Here is a 15,888-nt window from a genome sequence, read left to right on the forward strand (position 1 = left end):
CAGATCGCCATCGGCAGAGCACTAAGGCCGACCAGGAGAGACACGTGCATCGACTGGTCAATCCACTTCCCCCGATAGAAGAGGAGTGTATCCCAGTATCAGAGACGTTTTCTAGGGACCCCGTCTAGTTACCGTTTCCATTTTAGACGTCGTTGCGGTGTTCATTATTGCAACATTTATTTATGTGTGTGAATTATGCGTGATACCCTGAGTTTGTACGACGAGTCAATTATTTGGCTTCTACTAATGTGTGTAGTTTTTGTTGTGGTTTATGCTCCTTTAAATTAACTGTTTTTCCCTCGCAAAATCCTGGAGTGAGATTTCTTTTCCCTGAGTTGCTACATCTGCACCTTCTCACGACGTGGATTAATTAATTTCACACAGCACCACGGCAGCAGACTCACAACCATAATCATTCGAACACATACACTGTTTGCAAAACTTTGCAACGGTGTTACATCCAGCTAATCACCCCCTAACAACAGTTAGCACCCGGCACACCCCATCTACTCCTCGTGATCACCACCACCGCGGAGAGCCAACACCCGAGCAGCAGCGTCGCGACGATCGTCGAGGATCATCGCGCACAGGAGCACGGAGAGCCCCAGCAGTGTCGCCAGCCCTCCGCATATCAGGATCGCAAACCAGTCCGGCATCGCCTCCGCCATTAGAGCCTAACCCGAGCTTTTGTAAGCAGTAATGGAGGAAGAAGGAGGAGGAGAAGTGAGGCCAGGTGTGAGGAAGAAGAGAGGGGCACCCCGGCCATTTTATAGCTCGAGCTCGGTGTACGGTGGGCGAAGTCCACCAACGCCGCTCGTCGCCGATCGCCGGTGTTCGGAGACGAATCCGCGAGCAGTGCCGACAGCGCGCTGGCCCGCGAGGTGAGTGCACGCTGCACCGACACCTAGCACGCCGCGCACTACCGCGGTACGGCCTAGATGCCCTACGCGTCGCCGGTGGAGAAAGCGCGGGAAAGCACGCAGGAGAGAGGAAGAAGAGAGAACCAGAGGGAGAATAAGAGGCTGCAGTGGGCCCCGGGTCCACCTGTCGGCTAGAGAGAGCACTGTGCTCTCGGGTACGACCAGCGTATATTTAAATTTAGAAGTTATTCTAAATTTATATCCAGCGTAGAAATCTCACGTTTTTGTCCCGAACCGTAGATTTTTCCACGCAGCACCAGTATTCACACTGTGGTTTTTCACCACTTATTGCCCTCTCACTGTAGCCACATTTTTATTGCGTATAGTTTTTCTTAAAACAACTTTGAACAAATCTCGAGGACGAGATTTTTCTTAAGGGGGGTGGTGTTGTGACACCCCAAAATTTTTTTTGGCCTTGTTTTATTAAATTAAAATTTTTGCCAGGAATTAAAACTTTGATTTTTTGGACTCCCTTTTGAATTTTTGAAACATTTCCTTTCTTATTATCATGGAGTTGTTCCCTAAAGTGAAAACCTTTCAAATATGTTATTGGACTTGTTTAACCTCTCAAGAAAAACTTTTCTTTTATCAGTATAACTAATTACATAATTAATTTGCTTGATCTTTATTTTCTTGAAAAATGGTTTTTCAAGGTTATATGGCCATATTTGAACTACAACCATTTGATAAATTCACTTAAAATTCCAACCAAAATTTGGAGTTGTCATGTGATATTTTTAAATCACTTTTATACAAAAATATCTTTTATTCATGAGATATTTTGAGCTCTACACCCAATTCTCTTCTCTGGTCCAGAGTGCAAATTTGCACTACAACCCATTAAAATATCTGTTTCTAACCTCCACCAAAATTATGGGATGTTAGTAGTATCATATGATTCAACTTTATGCAAAAACCCAATGATGTTATTTGAAATATATGAGTGTATCAACCCCATTTTCATTCTGGACCAACTTGATGGTTTGTACAGCAACCATACTTTTGCTTGCTCCTTGGCTCTTGATTCTTTTTCCTACTTGTAGTCCTCCCTGCAAAACCCTTAAGTCCAGGAGCATGCACCCTTTGGGTCATTTTTGGTTCATGAAATGATGCCATTTATTCCCTATCCAGAATTGAAGTTTTGTAAGATTTGCACTAGCAATTTTCTCCTCTTGTCCAAATGACCTCACCACTCTCTCTTTCATCTAAAGAGACCACCATCTGGAGTTTTTGACCACTCCAAGACTTGCCTAAGTGCCCTTGGCATTTTGTCAAACACCTTATGGGCATGATCTGTTTTGGCATGAGTTTTTGGTTTGCACTGTGAACCTGATCCCCTGACCAAACCAGCTTGTCCAATGGTTTTGCCCTAGCCTTTAACCACACCCTGCTAACCCTCTTGTAGTTTGGAGACCTCTATCATGCAATGGCATTCCGTCGAGCACGTTCCGTGCGTGCTCTGGGCGCGAGCAGAGCACGCGTTTTGCACGTGCCGCGCCCGAGCCGACGCGTCGCACCCCTGGCTTTGCCACCACTGCAGAGCCACGCCACTCGCTCCCTTCTCACCACAACACGCCAAGAGCCCTCGCCACGTCCCCGGTAGGCCAGGAGCTAGCCGCCACGGCCGCCGACAGCCCCTGCTCAGTTCAACGCCGCCCAAGCCTCTCCCGCTCACCACCTGGCCCCTGGAACAGCGCGAGCTCATCCACAAGCGTGTCCACTAGCGCTCGTCGCCGCCACGACGCCCTAGCTACAGAATGGCGGTCGCCGGCGACCTTATCCGCGGCCACCGTCGGAACCGACCCCGATCGCCTATTTAAGGAGCCCCGAGCTCGTCTCCGCACGCAGGCAGTCCCAAGCCATCTCCCTAGGACCCCCATTGGCAGCCAATCGACCCGGGGAGGTCTCCTTCCCCATCTCCGGCAACCGCAGCCGCCGCCACTGCCCCGGCCATTCCGGCGCTACCAGAGCCTTCCCCTCTCCGTTCTCTTCACCAGGAGCTCTCTCTTCCTCCCGTGAACCCATCCCCCTACTCGATTTTGATCGGGAACCACCGTAGCCCCAAACTCACTTCGCCCGACGGCCACCGTCCGCTGCAGAGCTCGCCGCCGGCAGCTCCGTCCACCCCAGAGACCAAAGTGACCACCGGAGTGACCGCCTCGGCCCCCTGAGCCCGCGGGTGACCTCTGCTTCTCGAATGGCGCCGCCGTTCGCCGGCGAGCGTCGCCGGAGTTCCGCCCCCTCTCGGGCAGAGGAAGAGGAGGGAAGGTGGACTAGTCAAACCTGACCAGTGGGCCAATTGTTGTACTCACAGGACAGAATGGTCTTGTACTACATATTTTGTATTTTTGCTTGGAATTTCTGTATCAAGTTGGTGCCTCATCAGCTAACAGTAATCCTGGGGCTGGTGAGCACGACGGCCATTTTCTGGAAATCAATGTCCGGAAAATCCGGTCATGACAGTTGGTTGGCGGGAGTCAAAGGAAGGCGGAGACCAGGTGGCGGCTCACACTGAAATCTTGGTGGGTGGGGGGCGCGTTATTGTCTCCCTCCAATTAAGGTTTTGGGGATGACGTGCCTATATAGGCAATGTCCTTTTGGGGTTAGGTTTAGAGAGATTTAGGTGGGTTGTGAGGATGAGAGATGGAAGTGTGGGGCCCATTTAACAAGTTTTATTTGTGAAATTTTATTCAATTGATCATCCGCTTATAGAGTTTTCATATTCGATCGTTGGACACCAAATTCTAAATCGAATGGAATTTTAAGCGTAGCCTTTCTATAATATTACAGGGCCATGTAAATTATTTCAACACATTCGGAGGTCGTTTGACATTTAGTTAGAAAATGTCTGCATTTATCGGATAAATGGTGGTGCATTGGGGACGGTAGCTAGGGTTGTGCTAAAATTGGATAACAATTTGCATAGCCCTCAAATGTCACAAAAATAATGTGTCCAAAATTTGGGGGTGAGTCTCTCACAAGAACATCGAAAGGAGTTATTCACCATTTAACAAAATGACGAAATGAAACTTTCAAATTAATTATTTGATTAATGCAACATGACTTATGAGATACGCACGGTCAGAAGCAATATAATAGGCAAATAATAGCTAGGGTATTATTCCTGGGGTGCTACACACACATTCTCTCCCTATTGGCCTTAATTTGTTTTTCCTATTGAGTCAACCCCTTTTTTCTACAAAGGACTAAGATATATCATAATAGTTTAACAGAAGTACAAAGCACCTCAAAACATAATAAAAAAATTACATCAAGGTCCCTATACCACGGAACTAGTTGTCGTCATCAGAACGAGCCGCCAATGCCCCTATGTCGTTTCTCCCATAGAGGAGACGTCTAACCTTGCGGATGACAAGCGGGAAGTTTTCATGCACGTGCTCTTGAGAACAAACACCCCGCAGCCACAGTCTTCGTTGTTGAATCCTTAGATCGATCTCAAGAATCTCACATCAAAGTTTGTCATTGTGTACGATGAGAAACCCACATCACCACTCCAAGGAAGGCAGGAATTTGCGCAGTAGCTCATTTTAATCCGTCCCAACAAACAAACCAAATGATCGGAGCTCAAAAGACAAACTCGAAAAAGAAGCAGAGCATCACCCTGCACATATCTACTAGTCGGAGTGGAGGCACCAAGATTCCCTCGGCCAGTGGCCACCACAGCAGCAGACAGAAGAAGGCTTTGTCCAATTGCCTGGCTAGTGGGGAAAGAAAGGCGTGGTCCCTATAGTGAACCTGACGTGTTCTTGATTCCTCACAGCTTATTCTAATGCGAGCAGCGGTGCAGCTCTAGCTAGTCAGATTCCAGCAATAATTTGGCTATGGCTCGCTTGTGGTTGCTGATTCTGCATCAAGCCATCAGGAGCACATAAAGTACCCATTTTCCACAGCCACTCGCCGTTCTGCTGAATTGTTCAGGCCACCATGAGGCGAAATAGTATCTTGCTTGTGTGCTTTAGTCTACGCCCCTACGATGGCCTCAAGGAAATATTGCCCGTCCATGGTTGTTGATTTCGTACACCATTGTTCCCTGGAAAAGGAAAGAACCAGCCCCGCGATTCCAGGTATTTCTTTCTTTATCCTCGCCTTCGTCTCTGAATTCAGGAGATTTCTAAGCAAGTATCTTCCGTTTCATGAGGTGGGTATCCTTGTTTCTGAAATTGATTCGAAACCTCCGATGACTTTTCAGGATACCAGCTTCGCTTTCGATCCAAGATATAAAAGAAAATTCAGCGAAAGCAGGAGCTGTGAAGCTACCCTGGCGGAAGAATCGGCTGAAAGGTCGGTCTATTCCATTTCCCCCAAAGTGATTACGTCTGCTTTATGCTCTTCTCCTTTGTTAATTTGGATCGAGGTCCTGCTCCCATGATTGGAGACCGCCATACATACATGGATCACACTGGTAACGTTTGCTCACAAATGATTCTTTCAGCGGCAGGGTGAAGGAAGGATCCACTCCACTGCCGGGGAAAGATGCGGCCTTACTTTGATCCCGAGTATGAGAACTTCAATCAGCGGATCAACCCTCCTCGGTCGGTCTCTAATTAAGCTTTTCATCATCCGGTTTGTATGTCATCACTTGCTAGAAATCCTGCTAATTTCTGCTCTTGACACGGTGTTAACTTTGCAGGGTCTGCATCGACAACAACACATGCCGCGACTGCACCCTGGTGAAGGTAAGGATCATCTGAATTCATCCTGTTCCGAGGCAAGAGACAGACAGACAAAATTTCACTCTGAGTGATCATTTCAAAATCCAAATTTGTGCACGCAACTCTATCTGCCTTATGATCAGTTAATTTCTCTGTTTCAGGTGGACAGCATGAACAAGAATGGCATTCTGCTGGAGGTGGTGCAGGTCCTGAGCGATCTTGACCTCACCATCCTGAAAGCGTACATCACCTCGGATGGCGGATGGTTCATGGATGGTAAGATGCCCTGTGCTATGCAATAGTAGTATTCAATTCCATATAGCATCATTACTCCAACTTAAATTGTCACACGGCCTTGCAATTGAGCTGTATATTGCGACAAAACGATGCAGTGTTCCATGTGCTGGATAAGCAAGGGCACAAGGTGACCGATGAGAAGACCATTCAGTACATAGAGAAGGTTTGCAAATTCCAATCACCATCCGTTTTAACTCTTAATAATTTGAGACATTCGATTGATTTCGGAATCTGTTAATTAGTTTTCCATGAAGAAGCTGAGATTATTACTCTGAAACTGAGTGGGAGCTGAATAGCTGAATTATTGTTGTTTGTTGACAGGCCTTAGGTCCGGGCAGCAACATACCGGGAGCGGCGAAGGGCAGCAATTCGCCAGGGAGATCAGTCGGGATGCACTCGATCGGCGACCACACCGCCATCGAGCTCAAGGGGCCCGACAGAACCGGCCTTCTCTCCGAGATCTTTGCCGTCCTGGCGGAGCTCCAGTGCAACGTGATGGCGGCCGAGGTGTGGACGCACAGGACGAGGGTGGCCTGCGTGGTGTACGTCAACGACGTGTCCTCGGGGCAGGCGATCGAGGACGCGTGCCGCCTGGCCGGGATCGAGGAGCGGCTGCGGCACGTGCTCCGCGGGCACGGCGGCGGAGACGACGACGGCGGCGACGGCCGGGGAGCGCACACCAACTTCTCCGCCGGCTCCACCCACGTGGACCGCCGGCTGCACCAGCTGATGCACGCCGACATGGACTTGGGCGGCGACGGTGCGCCGCAGGGCCGTCCCGCGGCCGACGACGGCACGGCGGTGACCGTGGAGCACTGCGAGGAGAAGGACTACTCGGTGGTGAACGTGCGGTGCAGGGATCGGCCCAAGCTGCTGTTCGACATCGTCTGCACGCTGACGGACATGCAGTACGTCGTCTTCCACGCCGCCGTCGCCTCCGAGGGCATCTACGGCGTCCAGGAGCTGTACATTCGCCGCAAGGACGGGCGCACGCTGCTGAAGGACGAGGCGGAGAAGGTGACCAAGTGCCTCGAAGCGGCGATCTCCAGAAGAGTCTCCGAGGTGGGTGGCACAGCAACAGAACTCGCTTCAGTTCTCTGGTCGACGGCGTGCTGTTTCTGACTGATGCCGGCGCGGGTTACATTGCAGGGATTCACGCTTGAGCTCTGCGGCAGGGACAGGGTGGGGCTGCTGTCGGACGTGACGAGGGTGCTCCGGGAGCACGGCCTGACGGTGACGAGGGCCGACGTGACGACGGTGGGGGAGCAGGCCGTGAACGTCTTCTACGTGCGTGACGCGTCGGGGCAGCCGGTGGACATGAAGACCATCGAGGGCCTCCGGGGACAGGTCGGCCAGACCGTCATGCTCAACGTCAAGAAGGTGCCCGGTGACAAGGCGCCGGAGCGGGCTGCTGGCAGCATGGCCAAGACCAGCTTCTTCTCCTTCGGCGGCCTCTTCGCCAAACTCGGAGCATAATTTCCGTCGCTGATCCTTACCGTCGTGAAAATTGTTGTAAAATGGCCACAGCTAGAGTAGTCCGTATGGCAGCTCTTGGTGTACTTTTCTCTAACAAGTTTCCCCATTTCCTCGATTTTTTCGAGCATCCGATAATCTTTCGAAGAGAGAGATAAAGGATCCTTTCCCAAGAGGGAGGAGGTGCGATGATGATGCCTATATTTTTCTCAACCCCACGTATCTTTCTTCTATTTTTTGGCACTTTCTACCTTTTCTTATTTCCTCATGATTTTCTATGGAATATAAGGGCATCTGAGCATTTTTTTTATATTTAGGGGACATTTAGTAAGTTTTCACGGTCACTGTGGACCTTCTCACGGTTATTTTGACAACCTGCCATTTTTTTTGAGTAAGTATTATCGCTCAAATGTATTGTGTGATGTAGTTGACATGGATGTTGGCCATATTTTTCTTGGAAGACATTGGCAATTTGATGGGGATGCAACACAAGGCCAAGAAAAATATCTACTCTTCCATTTGGAACAAGAGAAGTGCAAGAGAAAAATCATTATTCAACCAAACAAAACCGATCGTCCCTCTAGGGGGCAGGGAAAAGTATGTTAACTATTTCCCACATCTCTTTTGAGTTTATGGAAGACTTGAGGAGGTAAATTTGTGTATTGGCTTATCGTGGAAGGAGAAGCAGACCCACATGTCGAAATTCTAGTAAATGCACATGTCTTATTAGAAGAATTTTAGAACATACTTCGAGAGCCGCAAGATGCCACCGATGAAAGAAATTCAACGTAGAATTGACTTAACTTCATGAGCAAGCGCTTTCTAATCTTCCTCACTACTGAATGAGTACAAAAGAGCATGATGTATTGAAAGAAAAACTGAAGGATTTTGTTGCAAAAATGCACATTTGAGGAAATATTAGCCCATGTGTTATACCAGCCATGCTCACGCCAAAGAAAGATGGATTTTGGCACTTGTGTGTGCAAAGTAGAGCCATCAACAAGATCACCATAATGTATAGATTGCCTATTCCCCGCCTGGATGATGTGTTGAATCAACTTAGTGGGGCAAGAGTGTTCACCAAGGTAGATTTAAGAAGCAAATATCACCAAATTTGCATCAAACCTGGAGATGAACGAAAAACCACCCTCAAGACAAAGGAAGGGTTGTTTGAATGGATGATCAAGCCATTTGGACTCTCGAAAGCATCAAGTACATTTATGCACCTGATGAATCAAGTTCTTTGACCCTTCTTAGCCCACTTTATTATGGTTTATTTTGATGACATCTTGATCCGCGGCAAAGATGAGGACGAACCCTTTGATCACATTTGAAGGTGTTGTGAGTTCTACAAAAAATGATCTCTACATCAACTTGAAGAAATGTATTTTCCTGCAGACGCAACTTATTTTTCTAGGACTAACACACAAAGGTATTCATGTTGATGATTCTAAGGTTGAAACAATCAGAGAATGGTCAACTCCGAAGACCATTTCTGGGGCAAGAAGTTTTCATGGCCATGCAACTTTCTGTATGAGATTTGTGAAGAATTTCAACACTATCATGACACCAATCCCCAAGTGTTTGAAGAAAGAAAGGTCCCAATGGACATAAGTGGTTGAAACCAGTTTCAATGGGATCAAGCCAAAATTATCACAAGCACCTGTCTTGGTGCTACCCGATTTCAACAAGACTATTGAGTCGGTGTGTGGTCCAAATGGAGTAGGCATTGAAGTTGTTCTATATTAAAAAAACATTGTTTTCCTAAATGAGAAGTTAAGTGAAGCTAGCAGAAGTGGAGTATCTACCAGCAAGAAATGTATACAGTTTTTCTGGCTTTAAACCTTTGGAAATCTATTTGCTACCTAAAGAGCTCATCATTTATACTGACCATCAATTCTTGAAGCATTTTAGAAATCATGTTGATCGCATGCTAGCAGGATGGGCAACATAAAGAGGTTTAACTATCTCATTGTGCGTAAATCTTGAGCAACCAATCGAGTAGCAGACGCTTTTAGTCGTCATGCATGTCTCTTGGCTTCTTCAAAAGTGATTGTTTGTGCACCTCAAGAAGTTCTCTAAGTGACAAGCTAATTAGTTAGCTCCATTCAAATGATCTTAGTGGTCATGTTAAACGAAACAAGACTATTGCTACTTGGAGGCGCATTATTATTGGCCACAACTAAATAGAAATGATAGAATATTTGTTCAACGATATGTCAAATTTGCAAAAGGCAGGTCCATAACAAAGGGGTTATACACGCCTTTACTTATTCCTATTGCCCAATGGAAGGATATCTCTATGAATTTCGTGTTGGATTTGCAAAGAACACGACAAGGGAGTGATGTTGTGTTTATTGTCTGAAAGTGCAACTATTCCTGGGTGGTTTTGGTAATTCCTAACGACATATAGCTCATTGAGCTAACATTATTCCAAGATTAATATTTCAGGAAAAGCTCAATGAATGGCATGGCATGGATGAGGAAAGTGGATCCCTCAAAATTCTAAGGACAAAACGTTTGGCTCAAGCTTGAAGCTCAAGACTCTACATTTTATATTTTAGTGATCCAAGATCACATTGAGTCTATAGGAAAAACCAATACTATCATGGAGGGATGAGGTGTTGCTTAATGGCTTGCTTGCTCAAAGTGCTTAGTGATATGCTCCAAAAACCCTCAACTACCTTCCCATATCCACATATGACCTAAACCAAAAGTCAAACTCGGCCCCACCGATTCTTTCTATCCGGCGCCACCGAGTTTCAAATGTCATAGCCACTGCCACAAACCCTAGGCAAATCGGTCTCATCGAGATGGGATTGTAATCTCTCTGTTTCCCTTCATAACATTTCGGTCTTACCGAGATGAGCGATCGGTCCCAGCGAGATTGCAATGTAAACTCTCTGTTTCCCTTTTGTAACATTTCGGTCTCACCGAGATGAGCGAATCGGTCCCACGGAGTTTACCTGACCAACTCTCTGGTTAGCTTATTACCAAAATCGGTCCTACCGAGTTTGTGTAATCGGTCACACCGAGATTACGTTATGCCCTAACCCTAACCATATCGGTCCTACCGAGTTGCATCTCAGTCCCACCGAAAATCCTAACGGTCACTAGGTTTGCTGAATCGGTCCGACCGAGTTTAACCATTCGGTCCCACCGAGTTTGGCAAATTGTGTGTAACGGTTAGATTTTGTGTGGAGGCTATATATACCCCTCCACCCACTCTTCATTCATGGAGAGAGCCATCAGAACATACCTACACTTTCAATACACATTTTCTGAGAGAGAACCACCTACACTTGTGTTGAGGTCAAGATATTTCATTCCAACCATATGAATCTTGATCTCTAGCCTTCCCCAAGTTGCTTTCCACTCAAATCTTCTTTCCACCAAATCCAAATCCTGTGAGAGAGAGTTGAGTGTTGGGGAGACTATCATTTGAAGCACAAGAGCAAGGAGTTCATCATCAACACACCATTTGTTACTTCTTGGAGAGTGGTGTCTCCTAGATTGGCTAGGTGTCACTTGGGAGCCTCCGACAAGATTGTGGAGTTGAACCAAGGAGTTTGTAAGGGCAAGGAGATCGCCTACTTCATGAAGATCTACCGCTAGTGAGGCAAGTCCTTCGTGGGCGACAGCCGTGATGGAATAGACAAGGTTGCTTCTTCGTGGACCCTTCGTGGGTCCGTGGACTCGCGCAACCGTTATCCTCCGTGGGTTGAAGTCTCCATCAACGTGGATGTACGATAGCACCACCTATCGGAACCACGACAAAAACATTCGTGTCTCCAATTGCGTTTGAATCCTCCAAACCCTTCCCTTTACATTCTTGCAAGTTGCATGTTTTACTTTCCGCTGCTCATATACTCTTTTGCATGCTTGCTTGAATTGTGTGGAGATTGCTTGACTTGTGCTAAGATAGCTAAAATCTGCCAAGAACTAAAATTGGGAAAAGGCTAGATTTTTATTTGGTCAAGTAGTCTAATCCCCCCCCCCCCTCTAGACATACTTTCGATCCTACAAGTGGTATCAGAGTTTTGGTCTCCATTTGCTTTGATTTCCATAGCTTTTGGTGATCATAGCCTATGTTTCACGACCTAGGAGAGTATGGCGTCCAGCGAGGGAAATTATCACCGTAGAGGTCCTTACTTTGATGGCACTAATTTTGCTAGTTGGAAGCATAAGATGAAAATGCATATTCTTGGACATAACCCCGCCGTTTGGGCTATTGTGTGTATTGGCCTGCAAGGTGAATTCTTTGATGGGAAAGAACCTAACCGTGAAGCCACCGCGGAAGAGTTGAAAATGCTGGAATACAACGCTCAAGCTTGTGATATCCTCTTCAACGGATTGTGCCCCGAAGAATTCAACAAAATCAGCCGTCTTGAGAATGCAAAGGAAATTTGGGATACTTTGATTGATATGCACGAAGGTACCGACTCCGTCAAGGAATCCAAATTGGATGTGCTTCAAAGTCAACTTGACAAGTTCAAAATGAAGGATGGTGAAGGTGTCGCTGAAATGTACTCTAGGCTTGCTCTTATCACAAATGAGATTGCCGGCTTAGGGAGTGAAGAGATGACCGATAGATTCATCATCAAGAAGATCCTAAGAGCCTTAGATGGAAAATATGATACCGTGTGCACATTGATCCAAATGATGCCCAATTACAAAGATCTCAAGCCAACGGAAGTCATCGGGAGAATTGTTGCTCATGAGATGTCACTCAAGGATAAAGAGGAACTACACAACAAATCAAGTGGTGCTTACAAAGCCTCATGTGAAGCCCCCACATCATCGAGTGAGAAACAAACCTTCAATGAAGAATTGAGCTTAATGGTGAAGAACTTCAACAAGTTCTACAAGAGTAGAAGCAAAGAGAGAAGCTTCAAGTCAAGGTCCTACAATGACAAAAGATCTTCTAGTCGAGAGCGAAATTGCTACAATTGTGGAAGGCCCAAACACTATTCCAATGAGTGTACGGCCCCCTACAAGAGAAGAGAAGATTCTCCCAAGAAAAGAAGTAGAAGAGAAGAATCACCATCTAGAGAAAAAAGGAGTAGAGATGATCGTTATGAACGAAGACCCTCACGGAGAAGCAAGGATTCGGAAAGAAAGGACAAGTCATCAAGGAGCTACACAAAACGAAGACATCAAGCTCATGTTGGTGAATGGGTATCCGGCTCCGACTTCGACAACCACTCCGAGAGAAGCTATCACTCCGACTCCGAATATACTCAAGATGAAGGTGTTGCCGGTCAAGTACTTGTGACAACCAACTCCTACGACATATTTGACTCACCAAATGAAGGAGTTGGAACATGCTTCATGGCTAAAGGCCCAAAGGTATCACACCCCGAGTATGTTGATTTTAATAGTGATGAAGATGACTTGTTAGGTGATGATGATTTACTTGTTGACAACTCTAGTGATGAATACTATGATGAAACATCAATTAATCATGCTAATCAAGATAAAACGAATGACAATGATAAGGAGAAGATTGAGTCTCTAACTAAAGAACTAAACACTCTTAAGTTAGCTCATGAAACTATCTTAGGAGATCATCGAGAACTTTCAAGGACTCATGAGAAATTGCGCTTTGAAAAGCTCAACCTTGAGCAAGAGCATGAGTTCTTAAAAGCAATCAATGATGATCTTCGTAAGAAAAGTTCTTCTTACATTGCCAAGCGTTTACTCTTATCCACTTACATGCCTCAAGTCAAGTCTAGTAACAAGAACAAGAAAGATTCTTCCTCTAGTAGTAACAATAATCATGCTAAATCCAATATTGTTGCTTCTAGTAGTTCTCTTGATTCCACTAATGATTCTCTTAGCCAAGTTACACTTGAGCAAGAAAATAGCTTATTGAAGGGAATTATAGAGAAAGGTGTTACAAGAGCCTTGCCGGAAGTAAGCAATTCGAGGAAATTGTACGCAAGCAAGGAAGGCACCGGAAAAATCAAGGTGTTGGTTTTGAACGAAAGTTTAATGCCAATGGAGTTGAGTGGGAAAAAGATCAATACCCCAAGACGAAGTTTGTTCCTCAACAAGAGAAGTATGATCATACTTCTCTCAAAGGGACACAAGCTCAAGATGATCTTCCACCACAAGACCACAAGCAAAAAGGCAAGGACAAGCTTCAAGAGGAAATTGATGCATTTGAAAAAGCTCCTAAGGCCTTGGTCAAGTGGGTTCCCAAGACTACTTCAAGTTCCACTTCATCAAGTACAACTACAACACCGAGGATTCCCATCAAGATGGTGTGGATCACGAAGAAGAAGAACTAGAGAGTTCTTGAGGGTGACTCTGCCAACATACTTCACTCTTATCATCTTGGCAAAAACAAGTGCAATCAACTTCCACATATTGCACTAGTTCAAGGAGTCACAAACCCTCTTGTTGGTAAGACAAGGGACAAGATAACCTAAAAGCTTTCATAGACATCATCTTGTGTGTGCATCACTTTATGTCTATGGATATCCTTGTTTGTTCCTTGTGGGACTAACCCGTGTAGGTATTGAAAGTGCAACTCAATCCAATGGATAGCTTCAAATGATCTACATCAACATTGAGCATCCACATCTTCAATATCTACATGAAGTCATCATCGACAAAACCCAAGATTAGTTCATCCCTCTTAGGGAGGATCTCACATCTAGGGGGAGCTTTACTCTAAGAATTGAGCTAAAGCAACTCTAATGGTGTGAACACAACAAATGCTTTATATAAAAGTGGTAACCCCACTTGTGCTTAAACAATGAGTATGACCTATGATCAAATGTTCTCAGTTGACTCCTAAGTCAATATACTCATATATAGATGACCTAGTCATCGCCAGTTGTTTGATAGATACTAGAATTGGTTGTGCATGCTTTGCCACATATTTCAATTTCCATTTTATTGTGTGAGCATGTTGATTGCATATTTTACTCATTCGAGGACATCCACTTGTTGTTTTGATTGATTGGTTTTCTTTTCTTTTGCCAAGTGGATGGACAAGAATGCTAAGAACCCTCTCTAGCTATCTATACTTTTCTCGTCTCAAACTCTATTCATGCTACATCACAAAATTTGATCAAGTCAGATTCGAACCACTCTATGTGAGGAGCACTCGGAGTCCCCGATTCGTCATAGACTTAAACTTCCAAAATTTCTTTGTGCATTTCGGTCTGACCGATTCCTTCATTTCGGTCATACCGAGATCACTAAGTCGATCTAGATTTTCAATCTCGGTGCAACCGATTTGAACCTTTTGGTCACACCGAGTTTCAGTAACTGCTTGCAGTTATGAATCTCGGTGCCACCGAGTTGTTCCACTCGGTCACACCGACAGGGTCGGGCTATATATACTCACGGGCAAAATTTTAGAAATTTCTCCAAAACCCCTTCGCCCACGCATAGCTCGCTCTGCCTCCAGGGTCTCCGGATCGTCTTCCTCGTCGCCAGCCGCCTCCTGTCGCTGGTCTCCGCCGCCGTCAACGGAATTCTTCCCCGCCGTTGCCGCCATAGCGAGTTCATCGCCGAACTAGGGTATGGACTCGATCACAGTGCTATCCCCGTCCGATTCCTAGCACATTGTGTTCATTATGATTCTTACCACGATTGAAACGCTTCTATCCAGTCAAAACACTCCGTAGATTAGAGTTGAATTGAAAATTTAGGGTTTGGTTTCCGCCGAAACCATCTCGGACCATCCGAGTTGTGGAACTAGGTACCACCAATTCGGCTCAGACCATTGCACATGTAATTTTCGGTCTGACCGAGAATTGCAAATCGGTGTGACCGAGTTCAGGACTTTGTGAAACCCTAGCAGTTTCGGTGCCACCGAACTGTGACTCGGTCTGATCGAGTTCAATAGTTTAGGTTCCAACAGCTGCTTCGGTATCACCAAGTTTACAAATCGGTTGATCCGAAATGCTTTCTGTGGAAAACTAAAACTAAGTTTTGACTCATTCTTTTGCAAAAACCTCGGCATTTTGTGATGTTCATCCACTCTATCTCATCTATATCTATTCACAGGGTCTGCTGTCAGTGTTTGCAATATGTCTGATCAGAGTGATAGCCAGAACAGGTCAGAGGAGCAGATTCACCTGAGTGAGGGCACTAGTCCCTCTAGCAGTTCAAATGATGGTAGCAGGAGCACTCCCAGCAACTTGCCCAAAGCTGCCACCAGAACAAGGAAGAAGAAAACTTCAGAGTCTGAGGATGAAGACTATGTGGCAGTTGAGGATGAGGCCACTTCTAAGAAGAAAGTGGTTAAGAAGGAATATAGCACTGCTGCTGCCACCAAGCCAGGCATGAAGCAAAAAGTTCCTGCAAAGAGAATTCCAAGGTCTAAGGCCAGAGCATTTACTCAAGTCCCTTTAGGATCTGAACCCAAAGAGGCTGCTGCAGAAGGGAAGAAGAGGAAGGAGAGGATCAAAAGGACCATTGCTAGAGTGCTTGGGAGATCCTCAATCATGAGAGATTCTGAAGAGGAAGAGGAAGAAGAGGTTGCTGCACCAGCACCTAAGGCCCAG

General features: G+C 45.9%; 1 protein-coding gene across 2 annotated transcripts; it reads left to right on the plus strand.

Annotated features, from left to right (window-relative positions):
• Positions 1 to 4,577: 4,577 nt before the first annotated feature.
• Positions 4,578 to 7,576, plus strand: LOC125513761 (ACT domain-containing protein ACR3). Of its 2 annotated transcripts, none has more exons than XM_048678950.1 (8): positions 4,578 to 5,005; positions 5,131 to 5,222; positions 5,374 to 5,473; positions 5,572 to 5,617; positions 5,755 to 5,869; positions 5,986 to 6,053; positions 6,212 to 6,952; positions 7,040 to 7,576. In XM_048678950.1, the coding sequence occupies exons 3-8, from the start codon at positions 5,415 to 5,417 to the stop codon at positions 7,364 to 7,366; spliced, it is 1,356 nt and encodes a 451-aa protein (XP_048534907.1). In that variant the 5' UTR covers positions 4,578 to 5,005; positions 5,131 to 5,222; positions 5,374 to 5,414; the 3' UTR covers positions 7,367 to 7,576. The 2 variants fall into 2 exon arrangements, with proteins under 2 accessions (XP_048534907.1, XP_048534908.1); XM_048678951.1 differs by having other exon boundaries at positions 5,380 to 5,473.
• Positions 7,577 to 15,888: the final 8,312 nt, after the last annotated feature.

Source organism: Triticum urartu, chromosome 6 (genome assembly GCF_003073215.2).
Source record: "Triticum urartu cultivar G1812 chromosome 6, Tu2.1, whole genome shotgun sequence".
NCBI lineage: Eukaryota > Viridiplantae > Streptophyta > Magnoliopsida > Poales > Poaceae > Triticum > Triticum urartu.